This window comes from Triturus cristatus, chromosome 12 (genome assembly GCF_964204655.1).
Source record: "Triturus cristatus chromosome 12, aTriCri1.1, whole genome shotgun sequence".
NCBI classification, from domain to species: Eukaryota; Metazoa; Chordata; class Amphibia; order Caudata; family Salamandridae; genus Triturus; species Triturus cristatus.
In genome coordinates, this window is record NC_140595.1 from 316,817,969 (window position 1) to 316,834,019 (window position 16,051).

The 16,051-nt window shown below is 46.1% G+C and overlaps 1 protein-coding gene across 2 annotated transcripts in view; it reads left to right on the forward strand.

The window, feature by feature from the left end:
• Positions 1 to 16,051, forward strand: part of DYNC1LI2 (dynein cytoplasmic 1 light intermediate chain 2) — a 225,951-nt gene that overhangs the window by 202,958 nt on the left and 6,942 nt on the right. For both annotated transcript variants that reach the window (XM_085638555.1, XM_085638556.1), the window contains exons 11-12: positions 4,405 to 4,522; positions 8,677 to 8,805. In XM_085638555.1, the coding sequence (XP_085494681.1) occupies positions 4,405 to 4,522; positions 8,677 to 8,805 (247 nt within the window). The remainder of the gene's footprint in view (positions 1 to 4,404; positions 4,523 to 8,676; positions 8,806 to 16,051) is intronic.

Genomic DNA, 16,051 nt, shown 5'->3' on the forward strand with positions numbered 1-16,051 from the left:
CAGCAGCCTCTTAGGAGCCCTTTCTGCATTTCAATGAGGCCCTCACGGATGTCCTTCTGGTCTCCTGGTCCAAACCCAACACAAGTACTCCTGTGGATAGGATAATTGCCTGACGCCACCGCCTGGCCCCCTGGCGACCCCCTTTTCCTCTCCCAACACCCTACCCCCAAGAGCTTGGTGGTCCAAGCCTTATCCTTGAAAGGAAGCGCTTTCCCTACAGCCCCTCACGAAAGAGAATCCAAGAAGCTGGACCATCTTGGGTAGAAGGTATTTTCTTCCGCCAGCTGAGGACTGCGGTTGGTGAACACCGCATGTTTCTTGGGTCGTTACACACATTCAGTGTGGGACACCGTTGGGCAAGTGCTGCCACAGTGCCTGAAAGAGGCCCAGGCCGTGCTCGGCCCGTGCTGTTGCAGAGGGTCGAGATGCAGCGAAGTTCACCATCCGGTGTGGGCTGGATACCGCCCTGAGGTGCTATGCCTGGCTGAGAACCTCTGACTTCCCTTTTGGACATGCCCTTTGATGGCCGTCGCCTGTTTGGTGACAAGGTGGACAACGCGCTCAAGCGCTTCAAGGACTCTAGGGCTACGGCCAGGTCATTGGGCCTTGCAGCAACTTCTCGCCCAGTGCAGTCTGCCTTTCGGCCTTTTCATGGCCACGGAAGGGTTGCCCCACCAAGTTCCACCCAGAGCCACAGGGCCGCGCAAGCCATCCAGCCTCTGCGCGGCCGGGGGCATGGGACCCAGCGTCGCGGGTCCAGGGGCCAGAGGGTGGGGCATTCGGGTCAGCCCACCAATACCCCCCCCCCCTCCCCCACAGCTGCCTCCAGACCTTCCTAGTCTGACTTTTCAGAGCTACCAGTTGCCAGTGGACGGCAGGATCCGCCATCACCTCCCCCACTGGCACAATATCACGTCAGACAGGTGGGTTTTGCAGATAGTCCGTAGGGGCTACTCCCTCCCCTTCGAGACTACCCCTCCCACCATGCCACCAACACTCCATTGCATGTCAAAGGATCACTTGGCCCTTCTCCGTCAGTAAGTTACGGCTCTCTTGGCCAAGGGAGCTTTGGAGCAAGTCCAGGTGCCAGAAGTAGGTCGCGTTTGTTATTCCCACTACTTCCTGGTATCCAAGAAAGGCCTGCGTCTAATCTTGGATCTAAAGGACGTCAACTGATTCCTCTGGAAGGAGTAGTTCAAAATGTTGACATTAGCTCGGGTTCTGTCTGGCCTCGACCCTGGTGACTGGATGATGGCGTTAGACTTGCAGAACGCTTATTTTCACATCCCCATCTTGTCTGCCCACCGGCGCTACCTGCGGTTCACAGTAGGCCACGACCATTTTCAGTTTACCGTGCTCCCCTTTGGTCTTACCAGCGCTCCTCGGTGTTCACGAAAGTGATGGCGGTGGTCGCAGCTCATCTGCGCAGATCAGGGGTTCCAGTCTTTCCCCACCTCAACGATTGGCTGTTTAAGGCGGGCTCGCCCCAGGCTGTTGTCTCCCACCTCCAGACTACGGTGGACCTCCTGCATTTGCTGGGGTTCACTCTCAACCTGCCGAAGTCGCACCTTACTCCCTCTCAGACACTCCTTTTCATCAGAGTGGTTATGGACACAGTGCAGTTTCGGGCCTGTCCTCCCGAGCAGCGAATCTGGGATTTTCGGGCTATGATACCGATGTTTCAGCCTCTATCCCAGATTTCGGTGAGAATGACCCTGAGGCTGTTGGGCCTCATGGCCTCCTGCATCCGGCTGGTGGATCGTGCCAGGTGGCATATGTGGGCTCTGCAGTGGGACTTAAAGTTACAGTGGTTGCAGCATCAGGGGAATCTTTCCGATTGCGTCCAGATATCGGAGAGCAATGAACACCAATGGCAGTGGTGGCTAATGGAGCAGGATAGGGTCAACGGCAGATCCCTCTCCCTTCCCCAATCAGAGTTCACAGTGGTGACAGATACGTCACTCCTGGGATGGGGTGGCCGCATGGGAGAGGCGGAGATCAGAGGCCTCTGGCGGAGTCCGGGCCCACATCAACCTTGTGGAGCTCCAGGCGATTAGTCTTGCACTGAAGGCATTTCTTCCTTCCTTCTGTCAGAGGAAGAGTAGTGCAGGTGTTCACGGACATCACCACCCCCATGTGGTACTGCAGCAAACAAGACTGGGTGGGGTCATGGGCCCTATGTCAGGAGGCTCTTTGTCTTTGGACATGGCTGGAACATCAGGGCATGTCCCTGGTGGTTGAACACCTGGCAGGTTTCCTGAACGCCAGGGCTGACTAGCTCAACCGCCAGTGCATGATGGATCATGAATGGCGTCTTCACTCGGAGGTGGTGCAAGGTCTCTTTCAGCAGTGGGGAGAGCCTTGGTTAGATCTGTTTGCCACCGAAGAGAACGCGCAATGTCAGCAGTTCGGCGTGTTGGAATTTCCAAGGCGGCACTCGCTCGGCAATGCTTTTCGTCACGAGTGGAATTGCGGTCTTTTATACGCCTTTTCCCCATACCATTCCTGCCCAGAGCGTTGAAGGAGATAAAGCGCGACCGGGCCCAAGTCATTCTTGTGACTCCGGACTGGGCACGAAGAGTCTGGTATCCCGAGCTCTTGAACATGGCCATCGATACTCTGATCAAACTGTCTCTTCTGGAGGATCTTCTGTCGCAGCAGCAGGGGACCGTCCTCCACCGAACCTGTCCAGCCTCCACTTCCTTGCATGGAGAGTGAGCGGCTACAGTTGACAGATTTCGACCTCCCTCCCAAAGTCTGTAATGTTCTCTTGGCAGCCAGGCGTCCCTCTACTAAAACAGTATACGCCTGTAGATGGAACAAATTAGTGGTTTGGTGCGCAGCAAAGGCTGTGAATCCCCTTTCTGCCCCTCTTTCTGAGGTTCTCCTATTCATACTGTCTTTGGCCCAACAGGGCTCTGCCCTGGGCACCTTTAAAGGCCATCTTTCTGCAATTTCGACCTTTCTTTGCCTTGCTGATCAGCCTTCTCTTTTCAAGTCCCCTATTATAAATAGATTTCTTAAGGGCATTACTCACCTCTTTCCTCCTATTCCTTTCGTAATGCCCCAGTGGGACTTGAATCTGGTCTTAACTTAAGTTATGTGTGCTCCTTTCCAGCCACTACATAATTGTCCTCGCAGACATTTGACCTTAAAGACTGCTTTTCTGGTTGCCATCACCTCTGCTCGCAGGGTGAGTGAGCTTCAGGCTCTTTCTTCTAAGCCTCCTTTCCTTGCTGTTCATCCGGACCAGGTTGTCCTTTGAACAAGACCTTCTTTTCTTCCCAAAGTGGTTACCTGTTTTCAAATAGGACAGACCATCACTTTGCCCACCTTCTTCCTGCATCCTTCTAAAGAGGAGAGGCTCCAGCGTCCGGATCTAAAACGTGCGCTATCATTTTATCTGAATTGCACAAAACAATTCCGGGTGGATGATCAACTTTTGTTGGTTATGTGGGCGCCAAGAAAGTCGGACCATGCAAAAACGAACCATCTCTCGATGGGTCGTTCTCTTCATTAAAATCTGTTTTTCCCTGGCGAGAAAGGAGCCTCCAGTAGGGTTGCACGCCCATTCGACCCAGGCGATGGCAGTCACTACTGCTTTGGGACATGGAGTCGCCCTCGGTGACATCTGCCAGGCAGCCACATGGCATAACTGCACAAGTTTACTAAACATTACTGCCTGGATGGTCAAGTCTGCAGAGGCGGCTTCATTGGCCGTTCAGTTCTCCAGGACTTTCTGGTGTGAACTTGGTTTGCAGACCCATGTCTTGCATGGCTCTGCGCTTCCGACGTGGAATCTCGTGTAAAGATCTGACGTCAGCGCGCAGGGGCGGCGTCTAAGTAGCTACCGCAACGTCATTCCGGTGATCACCACTCCAACGACGAACACGGAGTCGACCGACGCCACCTACCGATGTGACCTACCGATGCGTAAGGGTACTGCTGAAGGAAAATTCTACGGATAATATACGTCTCTTACAGATATATCGTTACCGAAGGTAAGTAACTTGTTCGTTTGTGATTGTAAGGCTGAATCCACAAATGTTTGTTTATTTTTGTCCGGCTCCCCTCTCAATTTCCATGTGGCTATTTCCCGCTGAGTTATGACTCTGCAATAGCTTAGTGAAGGCAATTGTTTATTCTTCTTGTATCTTGTGTTGTTATTTTATGTTCCTATTTTGTCCTTGTAGATGTTGGTGTACATTACCTCCCTTTTCTTTTTTTACACCAAAGTCACAGATATGGAATCCACTTTTGTGACAGCCCTTTGAGAAATACTTCTGCACCATGTAATACTTAAGAAGAGTAAAATATTGAGGCTACTGTCTAAATTAAGTTTCTTTATACAGTTCATTTTTAATTGGATGTAATTTTTGGGTTTACCACATTTATTTACAACAGGAATCTCCTGCAAGAGCTCCATCAGGATCTCCAAGAACCCCAGGCCGAACAGGTCCTACCAACACTACCAGTGCCTCGCCCATGGCATCTGTCAAAAAACCTGATCCAAATATTAAAAGTATGTGCTTTAAACTGCAGAACTTAATTTGTAGCATTTGCAACTAATGAAATGTATACATAATAGGTTTTTGTTTGTTGGGATTTAGACTGAGTTGAAATGTGTGCTTTTCCCACATGTTTATATATTGAATAAAGTAACCCCACCTACATGCAATTCGGATACTGCAAATCTCCAAAGACGTCAGTGATGAACTAGAGACCAAATCTGCCCCCAGAGTGCTCTTTATAAGGTCACATGACTTGCAATATCTTCATTATATACAGTTGGGGTACCTTTTTCCTTATGATCCTTGTGGTACACAGCTTCCAGTACTTTTGGTGTCATTTACTTCTGTGTCTTGGTAATCCAGCCTCATTTTGTATTATATTGTATTTGTAATTAGATTGTGCTTTATACCCCGATGAGACAATGAAGAACATTAGCAGGTGAGTAACAAACTATACCATAGAGAGTGCTTGATTGGAAGAATGCTGACTTGCAGTGTCGCCTATATGTGAAGTGTTTTGGTAGTGGTGCTCTTACACTGACATTACTTGCTGCTCTTTAATCAGTGAAGAAGACTAAGGGTACTCACAAGGTTTCTAATACTGTTTGTTTGGTTGGAAAAGTGATGATTGTGAATGTGTATGTAAAGTGTTTTGTTATTCTGGATATGTAGTGGATTTCACAACGTCACTGTGATCATGTAGCTGGGCATTTACGGAATGACGTAGAGTAAGAGATGGCTGCACATGTGATCATGATTCGATCTTTGGGCATGAAAAGCATCTTGTTTTTGGTAGGGAATGGTCCAGGATCACTTGTTTCATGCTTACTGGTGAGCAGTGGAATTTGACAAATGTGATTCTGCACCATTTGACTGTCTTGTTAGGTTTTCAAAAGCATTTAATATAGGGAGGTTATTTCCCCTTTCATTCAAGAATGTAGGCATTGTTATACATTAAGATTTAGTGATAATACTTCTCCATTTAAATGAAGATATGAATGAAAGCACGATGGTCCGAATCAGTCTTTCTACTGAAATGCATGCAACTTGCAATTCAGAAGAATAATTGCAGACATAGCTCCATAGGACTATTTTGACAAAAAATAGGTTAAATTGGTGTCGTATTCTCTACATAGCTCATGTAGCACTTCCGAAGGAGAAGTGCATTATTTAATGAGCTTCAGCAAAAATGACTTTTTCTTACCTTAGTTTCCAAGCTACATGCGTGTGGCTGCCAAGTGGTTCAGCTCATCAGTGTTGTAGTGCAATGTGTTTTGTTTTTTGTAAAGTACAAGCAATGCCATACCAAGCAAAGCACAGCTGGCAGTGCACTCACATTACCAACATAAAATCGAGAATAATAAATTAGTTCACAATAGATGCCATGTTCACAGTTAAAACAAAATCACTGTTCTCTATGCATATTCAAAATCAAAGTGCTCTAGGGGAACAACGATATGTCATTATGTGGTGTAGAAACGGATGGACACATTTTCACGTCATCCCACAGACTCCTTCACTCCAACTTGTATAGTATTCCCATTCAAGGTTAATGGGCTTAAAACAGCATTCATTAGGGTTGCCTGCCAAATCATTTTTTTCTGTTCCCCCCATTTAAAGGCAACCAGCGGAAGGAAACTATATTCGCAAGTTCACAGCTTCTTATAGATTAAATATTGCACTGTCACTTTAAGGCACCCAAAGGGCTCTCATTTGAGTTGTTTCCAGTTGGTAAGGAGGCAGTCTGCATTCAGGGTGTGTTTCTGAACAGAAAATGTTTTTTTCTAAGGAGCTTGTTATACAATGTGATTTTTCTTCAGATTTCCTTTAAAATATATTCTAACCAGTAAGGTGGCAGTACATTATAGCCTTCACCTTTTTTCTCAGCCTTTAGAGGTCTCCAGTGAGAAGAATATATTCCTATATTGTAGATTTAAATGTGTGCATATCTGTGCCATCTCATGTTTGGAGTCTGAAATGACACCTTATATTCTTAAAGCTAACTTCTCTGGTTTCATAATGGGGTCTTCCTTGACATGCCTAACATTTGTCTATTAGAGCATTTTTTCAAGATTCTGAAGCCAAAATCTTCATGAAAAAGAAGTTAAAACTGCCTTTTTAGAGTGCCTTTTAGAGCGTCTCTTCCCCCAGCACCATTAATACCGCTGGTGGCACGCAAACTGAGGCAACACTCAATGACGCTCATCCTGGTTGCTCCAACGTGGGCACGCCAACCATGGTACACCACGTTTCTGGAACTCTCCGTGGTACCGCATCAACGACTGCGACTAACACCCACGCTTTTAACGCAGAGCCATGGCGAGATTCAGCACCCAGATCCGCAACAGCTGAACCTAGCGATCTGGCTCCTGAGATCTTAGAATTTGGCTACCTAAACTTGCCTCCAGAATGTATGAATATCATCAAGGAGGCACGGAGACCCACTACCAGAGCCTGCTACGCGGCTAAGTGGAAAAGATTTGTCATTTATTGTAAAAATAATGACATCAATCCGCTGGATGCATCAACGCAAAACATTATATGTTATCTATTACACTTGTACCGATGCAATCTAGCATACAATTCCATCCATATACATTTAACCGCACTGGCAGCTTACCTTCAGAACCGGCAGCACCTCTCACTGTTCAAAGTGCCTGCCATCAGAGCTTTCTTGGAGGGACTCAAACGTGTCATTCCTCCAAGACACCCTCCTTCACCAGTCTGGAACCTAAATGTGGTCCTCACCAGACTGATGGGACCACCTTTTGAACCTCTACACTCTTGTGAGATTCAATTTCTGACATGGAAAGTAGCTTTCCTGGTTGCCATTACTTCACTAAGAAGAGTTAGTGAACTTCAGGCACTAACCATTCAAGAGCCCTTTATGCAGATTCATGCCAACAGGGTCGTACTACGCACCAACCCTACTTTCATGCCCAAGGTAATTTCGCAGTTCCATATGAACCAATCCATAGAACTACCAGTTTTTTATCCTAATCCTGAGAATGTCGCAGAGAGAATGCTCCACACACTTGATATCAAAAGAGCTCTCCTGTACTATATTGACAGAACACAAAATTTCAGGAAAACAAAACAACTGTTTGTTGTCTTTTCTCCACAGCACAAAGGCAACCCCATTTCCAAAGCAGGAATAGCTAGGTGGATAGTTAAGTGTATACAGATTTGCTATGAAAAGCTAAGCGCACACTAACAATTCCTCCAAGGGCCCACTCTACACGAAAGTTAGGGGCCTCCATGGCTTTCCTGGGAAATATTCCTTTAGAGGAGATATGTAGAGCAGCCACATGGACCACTATACATACATTTACCAAGCACTACTGTGTAGATGTACACTCAAGACAGCAGGCAGCTGTAGGACAGGCTGTTCTCAAAACTCTTTTTCAGACTGCTGCAGCTGGCACGGGCAGCCGCTGCTAATGGAGGGACTGCTATATAATCTATGCACAGATATGAATTCAGCAGCCCACATGCCTCGAACTGAATATGCTACTTACCAGTATGCATCTGTTCTTGGCATGTAGGGCTGCTGACATTCATATCGCCCACCGTCCTCCCCGGCGCCTGTAGCAGCTGTAGCATTCAATAATTACTAGTTAGCATGGTCATCATTCACTGTATTACACTCCATCTATGCCACAATGGCGAAAAACAATCTAAGGATGGAGGGGATGTCCATGCGCACTGTAGTCCAGGGGAGGAGCCACCTATCTCGTGATACTTCGAAGACTCTCCCTGGACAACAATGTGCAATCATCCGGACCCAACACTAGGCGCCGATCTATGCACAGATATGAATGTCAGCAGCCCAACATGCCAAGAACAGATGCATACTGGTAAGTAGCATATTCGATATTATTTGGAACATAAAGGTCTGGTGTTTGTCACCTATAATCATGTTATTACACTGATTAAGCAAGTCTTCAGCTGTCTGTAAATGGGGTAGGTTGAATGCAAAGACAGTGGCATGAAACCTAATTCAGAATGAAGTGACCCACACTGTTAAATATCGGGTTTAAATGCAAAATCGGTTAATGGTGCTAAATTTCTTTAATGTGAGTAGTAAAAGAAAATGGTACATGCATGGTAATTTTACCCTTGTCAGGAAATCATATCTGATTAATCTTTTGGGTGATCTTTCCAGATGCAGCTGCAAGTGAAGGTGTGTTGGCAAGTTTCTTTAACAGTCTGTTGAGTAAAAAAACGGGCTCGCCTGGGAGTCCTGGAGCAGGAACGGTAGCAGGAGGAGTGCAGAACACAGCCAAAAAGTCTGGTAAGGCACACTGATTATAACACAGTTTTGACATATGCTCCTGCTTTTTTATCCATATCTATTAAGTTATACAGGTCTTCAAAGATTGTTTTTTTTATCTGAAAAGTACATCATAAATTGCTATTTTGCTGGCTACCCCTTCATACAGATTTATTGCTTTATGAATGCTCCTTTCGAGCTTCAGGCTGGTTCGAAATACTTATTTTTTTCTAGCAGTGAGGTGATGTCATGTGGCTCCAGCTGCAGTTCTGCCTGGATGTGATGGTACATTAAGTGCCATTCAGCACACTGGGACAAGAAAATAAGTTACTTACCTGGAACTATAGTTCCCCAGTATTGGAATCTTTCATAGATTCACATGCTTAAATCATTCCCCGTCGTCAAGATGGGAGTCTCCAGTATATCAAAATAGCAATGCACAGTTAATATAAACTAAAAATATATGCCTAGGCCCATTTCAGTTTTGTAACATATCCCTATTGTTTTGTAAAAGAGACCAAACATAGGTTTCAGCCAATCAGAATACCCTATCCTCTAGAACACTCCTGAGAGAACCGCTGACCTTCAGATTTTCATAGCACTAGTACAAGACTGAACCTGCAAAGGTCTTAAAGGTGAGCTTCTCAGGGGAGGAGGGTTGGCCGCATGTAAATCTATTAAAGATTCCGGTACTTGAGAACTATAGTTACAGGTAAATGACTTCACATGTTTGAATCAGAGTAGCTAGCAGTTAGAAGCACATTTTTGTCTAAGTTCTATGATAGCTTTTACTCTTTCAATAGTAAAAAACAAGGCATGCTTTTAAACCTTGTTTTCTCAATTTGAAACCAACATTAGATCTATATAAATGTGTGTGTATATGTGTGATTATATCTATCGATCTATCTATCTCTCTATACATGTATATCTGTGCAAACAGCTCCTGCCGTTTCGTCTGACCGCCTTCACCTGGCGGGGTGGGTGCTGGCTTGGCGGGTGCACGAACCGCGTGTAATATCCAGATGACCTTGCGCTGCTGCGCAAAGAAAAGGGGACTCCCGGATTTGTACAGAGAAAAGATTATTTAATTGACTGACACCAGTCAATTAAATAATCTTTTCTCTGTACAAATCCCGGAGTGCCCTTTTTCTTTGCGCAGCAGCGCGAGGTAATCTGGATTATCTATCTTATCTATCTTATCTATCTTATCTATCTTATCTATCTTATCTATCTTATCTATCTTATCTATCTATCTATCTATCTATCTATCTATCTATCTATCTATCTATCTATCTATCTATCTATCTATCTATCTATCTATCTATCCGTCCATTCCACCCAGACTGCTCAACTCCTTCGAGACTGGTGCACCATGCGTGAGGTTGAGTTTGAGTAAACAGCAAAGCTCCTTTTCAAATTGAAAGTCATGCTTTAGCGGGGTCAATGAATCAATTTTATTGTACCAATATGCAGACTCGTTTCAGCTGCTATGCCTTTATCAATGCTTTTGGTAACTGAAAACCGCAATTTGACAATTTAATTTGAATTGATAAAGCCACACTCCCATTAGTGTTAGTGTGTGACTAGTAAAGAAGGACAAACAAGGCGATGTTCAATTTGTCTGTTTACTGCCGCCATGCCAGTAAATGCACTGTTCAATTAGTTGAATTGTTGAAAAGGCATGGACAATGGGAATGTAATCTTTATTAAAGAAGAAGGACTCAATATGAACTGCTAGTAAGTGGGGAACATCATTTGATATTGGTGTTTATATAGAGACACTGTCTGTGTGTGAAGGTGAAATCATCAATCACTATACACCAATATTTTCATTGAACATTGATGCAGTGCGGCTATTAAAAACCCTTTTCCCTTATGACATCAACCCAGAAAACCCCTACCTCTATTATGAACCTACATCGGTGGGGCTCATGACACCGAATACACAAATCTACTCAGTTTTCTGGATTAATGATAAGCAGAAGAACTGCAGGACAAACGGGGTACCTTATTAAAATAACTGAATATACACTATACACATTTTATACAATTTATCTTTTAAATTGTTGGTTCTAAACATCAAGGTACTCCGCTATTTGGTTGATGAACCAACTAGTAGAATCAAGTGATGGCGATTAAGTCCAGCTCAATCACAATTAAACCTTTAACTTTTATTAATAATTTTAATCTAAAAATCAGTCTTAATTTAGAGTTAGCATATGATTTTATCTGAAATTCATAGAATAAAGTAAATAAGTAAAATGTTATTAAGCAAATACATTCAACATCCTCAGTAAGCATTTAAGTAAAGATTAAAATTGAAACGGAAAATACTCATTACCCTTGGCCATAGGGCGCTGATGAGAATCGTTCACCAAAACGAAGAATGAACTGCAGATCATAGGACGCAGTTCCCTCCCGGGGCAATTTCCTGCGACGGTCTCATTCCTACTCCCCATCAAAGTTCGAAGTCCAAAATGACAGAGTCTCGCGCAGTCTCAGGATAGAAAAATGAAGGAAGGTTGAACATCATAACGTAAACGCAGGCTCATTTTATACTCTTTTCTCTAACTTGCTACACTCAAAATTAAAATCTTTAGGGGCTGAATTCATTCTAATTGGTCCATTGGAGGGGTGGTGATGGTCACCTCATCGCCCTTCTTGTTCGAACCGGTTTGCAAACAATAATGCGTACAGTAGTTCTTGTGATCCACAATGTCCAAAGTAAAATGTAACTTGTTAATGAATTTATAACAACTCTGATGGTCATCTTCTGTAGCTCAGTTCTCGCATCCGTTCCCATGCATACATGTTGAACTCATGGCACAACTCTCGTTTCAGCTCAGGCTGGCCTTGACCTCTCTCACTCCGGGCATAGGCCACATACATGTGACTGAAGTATCCACTCTGCTCATGCGTGGGGCCATCTTATTCTGCGCACGCAATCCCGCCCCTCTCCGGCAGCCATATTCAGGCATGGCCTATTAGGCCCAAATGAAATTAGTACAAGAACAAACACAACAGGATTTAGACATAGAAAATAAACCTTTCTGTTTACCACCTGTCATTCTATTGACCTGTGTTAGATGTTACCAAGCAAAAGCGACATTCAAAGCCATTTTACATACCATCTGCATTCTTTGCCACAGTACAATTTTACTACATAACAGAATCCATGCGATTTTACTCTATTTATTATGCTAATCACACAAAACCTATATTATTTAAATTCACACTTGTAAGTAAATTAGATTTTACAAGAGCCAGTTAGTTTTCCCACATGTAGTGTTTAATATAGGTGCGTTTGTTGATTAGTACATGCGTTCAAACGATTAGTATCATTAAAGTTATGAAGTCATTAATTTTGAAGGGGTACAAAAAAATATTTTATTTCCTCTGCTCCATCAACATCAACCGAACACTAATAGAATAGTGCGCTTACTAGCACTGTGGCCGTAAACAGACAAATTGAACATCAGCTTGTTTGGGGATGTGGAAGTATGCATCCTATAGGTCGAGAGTGGCCATAAAATCTCCTGGGTTGAGAAGCAATAAGATGTCTTGCAATGTGACAGCTTCTTGAGGTAGTTGTTAAGAGCCCTCAAGTCCAGGATAGGGCACAATTTTTCACCAGACCTCCATACCAAAAAGAAACTGGAGTAGAACCCTTTCCCTCTCTGGGATGCAGGAATTGGTTTTATCAAAGGGCCTCTAAACACAGAAGATGCACTTGTTTTACTGCTGCTAAGCGGGGCGGAGTGCATGGTGGAATTTGAATAAAATCCAAAGTACGGCCAAACTGAATAAGGTGGAACACCCACTGATCCGTTATGTTTCGCCAATGCTGGATGTGTGTAGAGATCCTTCCCCCGAAGGTGACCTTAGAGTTGGAGGAAGGAATAGCCAGAGCCTGAAAGTTGTCATTGGCGACGTGAGGAATCTTCCCCTGTTGCCCCGCTCTTCCCTTGGATGCCGATCTGGAGTATGCTACAGATTGGGGCTGACACTGGGTGTACTAAGGCTGATATGGTTGAGTAGAGGCGGTGTAAGAGGGATACCTTTATTGCTGGTAGTCACCTCCTATATGATGGAAGAGCTCTTCCTCGTGGCCCTTGAAAAGGGTACCTTACGGTAAGGCTGTTGTAGCGAGGTCCGTTGCACAGTCTATAATCTCCAAGGATGTCCGCTCACCTTCCTGGAGGATATTTTTGCCTTCAGTTTTACTGTCATCCGGAAGCTGATCAATGTATGGAGCTAGATCTCACCACATCTGGCGATCGTAGCGCCCCAAGATCGTTGGAGCATTAGCTGCTCCTACCGTCAGACCTGACATTGATGAGAAGCTTTTGCCTACATTATCAAGGTGCAGGCTTTCTTTATACGGGGGTATCGTGATCGGAGCAGACTGGTTCTTAGATTTCCTCTAAGCAGCCTGAGGGATCAGAGTCAGGCTTTGGTTAGCGCACAAGGCAGGCAGGAGCATCTTCTGGAGCTTTTAATTTTTCTCCAATCTGGGAAGAACCTGAGTCACCGTGGCTGGGGACTTCATGGCTGTGAGGCCCTCCTTCCATATGTAGTTGATGGGAATGGCCTGCACTGACTTGCTAAAGGGTTTTTTGAAATCATAAAGGAAGCAATCCGTTTGGGAAGTTGGCATCGGAAAATCAAATGTCCTGGCTGCCCTTTCCAGTAAATTGATAAAAACTGGTGATGGGGAAGACGAGTGGGAAGAAGGTAATCATCCCATTCTTGATGTGATCAGGAAGCTCCCCCTCCTGATGGTCATCATCTGTAGTCACTGGGTCCTGTTGAGTGGTAGGCGGTGGTGATCGTGGAGGAATTATTGACTGTAATGCCTGTTGAGGGGTGATTGGAACTGACAGTTGTCTAGGTGGTAATGAAGCACATTCAGGAGGAGAAGAGGCTGATCGAAATCTTTTTATAGTCCGAAATCATGAACTGTAGTCGGAGATCAAAGAAGATGGCATGCAAACCATCTCCTCTTGATATTGTTGGTGGTACTCCTGTGGAGGCATATAATAGCAAACCATTGTAGTGCTGAGAGTGGCAGAGACAGCACAAGCAGTGCAGTGCAGAGCGCGGAGAAGCGGGATGCCGAGCCAGGGCGAGGTGCAGGTCACCGCCTGACCACCTTTTCTGGGGCACGGGGGTGAAGCGGGTATCGCGATACGCCACCATACTCTACCATACCCAATCCAGCAGGTAGCAGTAGGAGCCCGTGAAGGGGGCAAGCGCGGCCACCATTAGTGGGCGGCTGCGGTAAGAGTGACCCCTTGGCTGCATTGCAGAGGCAGCCCAACTAGGCTTGGGTGCAGCTTGCGACTGCGCGGATTGAGCCCTGCTTGCGCCCCACCCCCCTCTTGGCGCCTCCCTGTGCTGCTCCTTCCAAGAGGCTCTCCAACCATCATGCGCCACTCGCCACACAGGCAACCACGGAAAGGAGACAGAAGATAAAGAAGGACTGGGAGACATACGACCTGTTGCCCCCATCGACCCCGGAATCCAACGAAACGCAACACTGGTGGGCTGGTGTCCCCCCTACCCCCAGGACTCAGACCTTGACCAGGTACCTTTCTTCCTACTGGTAGCTAGTGAGTGCGGGCACGCACCCCGAGGTGCGGAGTGGCGGGGTGTGCAATGATGAGGGCAAGGGCTGCGCCACGGGTGACCGAGGGGGCTGGTTATTACATCTCACATCTTTAATCTCATCTTGGTACTGTTCTCCCTCCCGCTTACTGGCCTCTGGTCAGCCCCTCTAAGCTCCTTGAGCACCCCTCCATATAACCTTTTCACAGGACTACTGACACCTCTCCTCCTTTCTGCAGTCGGGTATAGATGTTGCAATGTCCAAAAAAAGCGCCCGCTTGCCAACTACGAAACAGAACTTCAAGCCCACAGCTGTGGACATACACACAAGACTGCTATGGGTGGGGCACCCGATCAGCCCAAGGACCAGCCCAAGGTCGGCAAATCGTATGATCTGCGCAGTTGGGTAAGGGCCCAGGACTCCGCCTCTGTAGAGAGCAGCCCAGTGTGGACAAACTTGGATGCCGAAAACGTGGATAACAAGACTTTCAAGGCATTTGAACCTTTCATAGCCACCACGACCTCCCCACTCGTACACAAGGACGATGAGGCCTCAAAGGGTTCCGAACCTTTCATTGCCACGACGACTCCCATAACCACAAAAGAGGAACGCCCAAAGGCTATCATCGAGACATGCGTGGGCAAAACAGGTCCCGTCCCCCCTACTAATGGAAATGGGGCCATCCCACCGGCCTACCACATCTATATTGCCCAAGAGGTGGAAGAAAAGGTCCCAGTCCTATCACAATTTGGGAGCTTCCACAGCTCTACTTGACGCTCGTACATCAAATGATGTGGCAAACCACGAAGGGGACCAGGTCATTGCAACAGCTGGGGGATTACTGGAAGATACTGGCAGTCCGGATTAAAGTCTAACATTTTTGGCTGACCACCTCCACACCCTAAAAAAAGACATGGGAACCCCTGCATTGTTACAGGGCGTAACAACTTACAAGAGCAAGGATGAAACATGTATCACCATAGTCTCATCCCTTGAGCCTGAGCTTGAGTCAAGTGACTCGCTACACAGATCACCATCGCTCCTGCCCTTTAAATTTTCATGCGCACAGGACAACCTGTTAAGGTCAGTCAGAACATCCCTCTCCACTGCCATTAACGCGTTAACATTGCAATCGGAGATGCTCAAACTACAAATGGATACCCTCCAAGTTATGGCTACAAACATGGCCGAGATGGCCAAGAAAATAGACCAGTTGGCTGCAATCAGCAGCAACCTAACCCTTCCAACTCCCTCTTCTGAATGTCTGTGCCCAGATCTAATTGACAAGCTGGCATCGCTCCCGACAGTACTTTCCTCGCTGGTGAAGGAATTAAAACCAGTGCTTTAAATGGGCCGGTACTCGCCAGTACTAAGTACCGGCACTTCCGAATTCTTTTTACGTCTGTACCGGCACTTCTCTGTAGCCAGGGAGAGTACTGGTACCCTGATCGGCGGCACGGCAGGCTCAGGTTAGTTTTCTCCTCCAGTGCAGGGCAGTAATTAACTCGGCTGAAGCAGCCTTTGCAGATTTGCTGGCAAAGATTCCAGCAGCGCCCATGTGAATGTCCCCAAACTGCAGGGGGGTGAGAGGGTTTGTGCCACGCTGTGATTAACAGGAAAGGTCTCTAGACAGACCCTGCACTGTCAATCAGGTGCGCA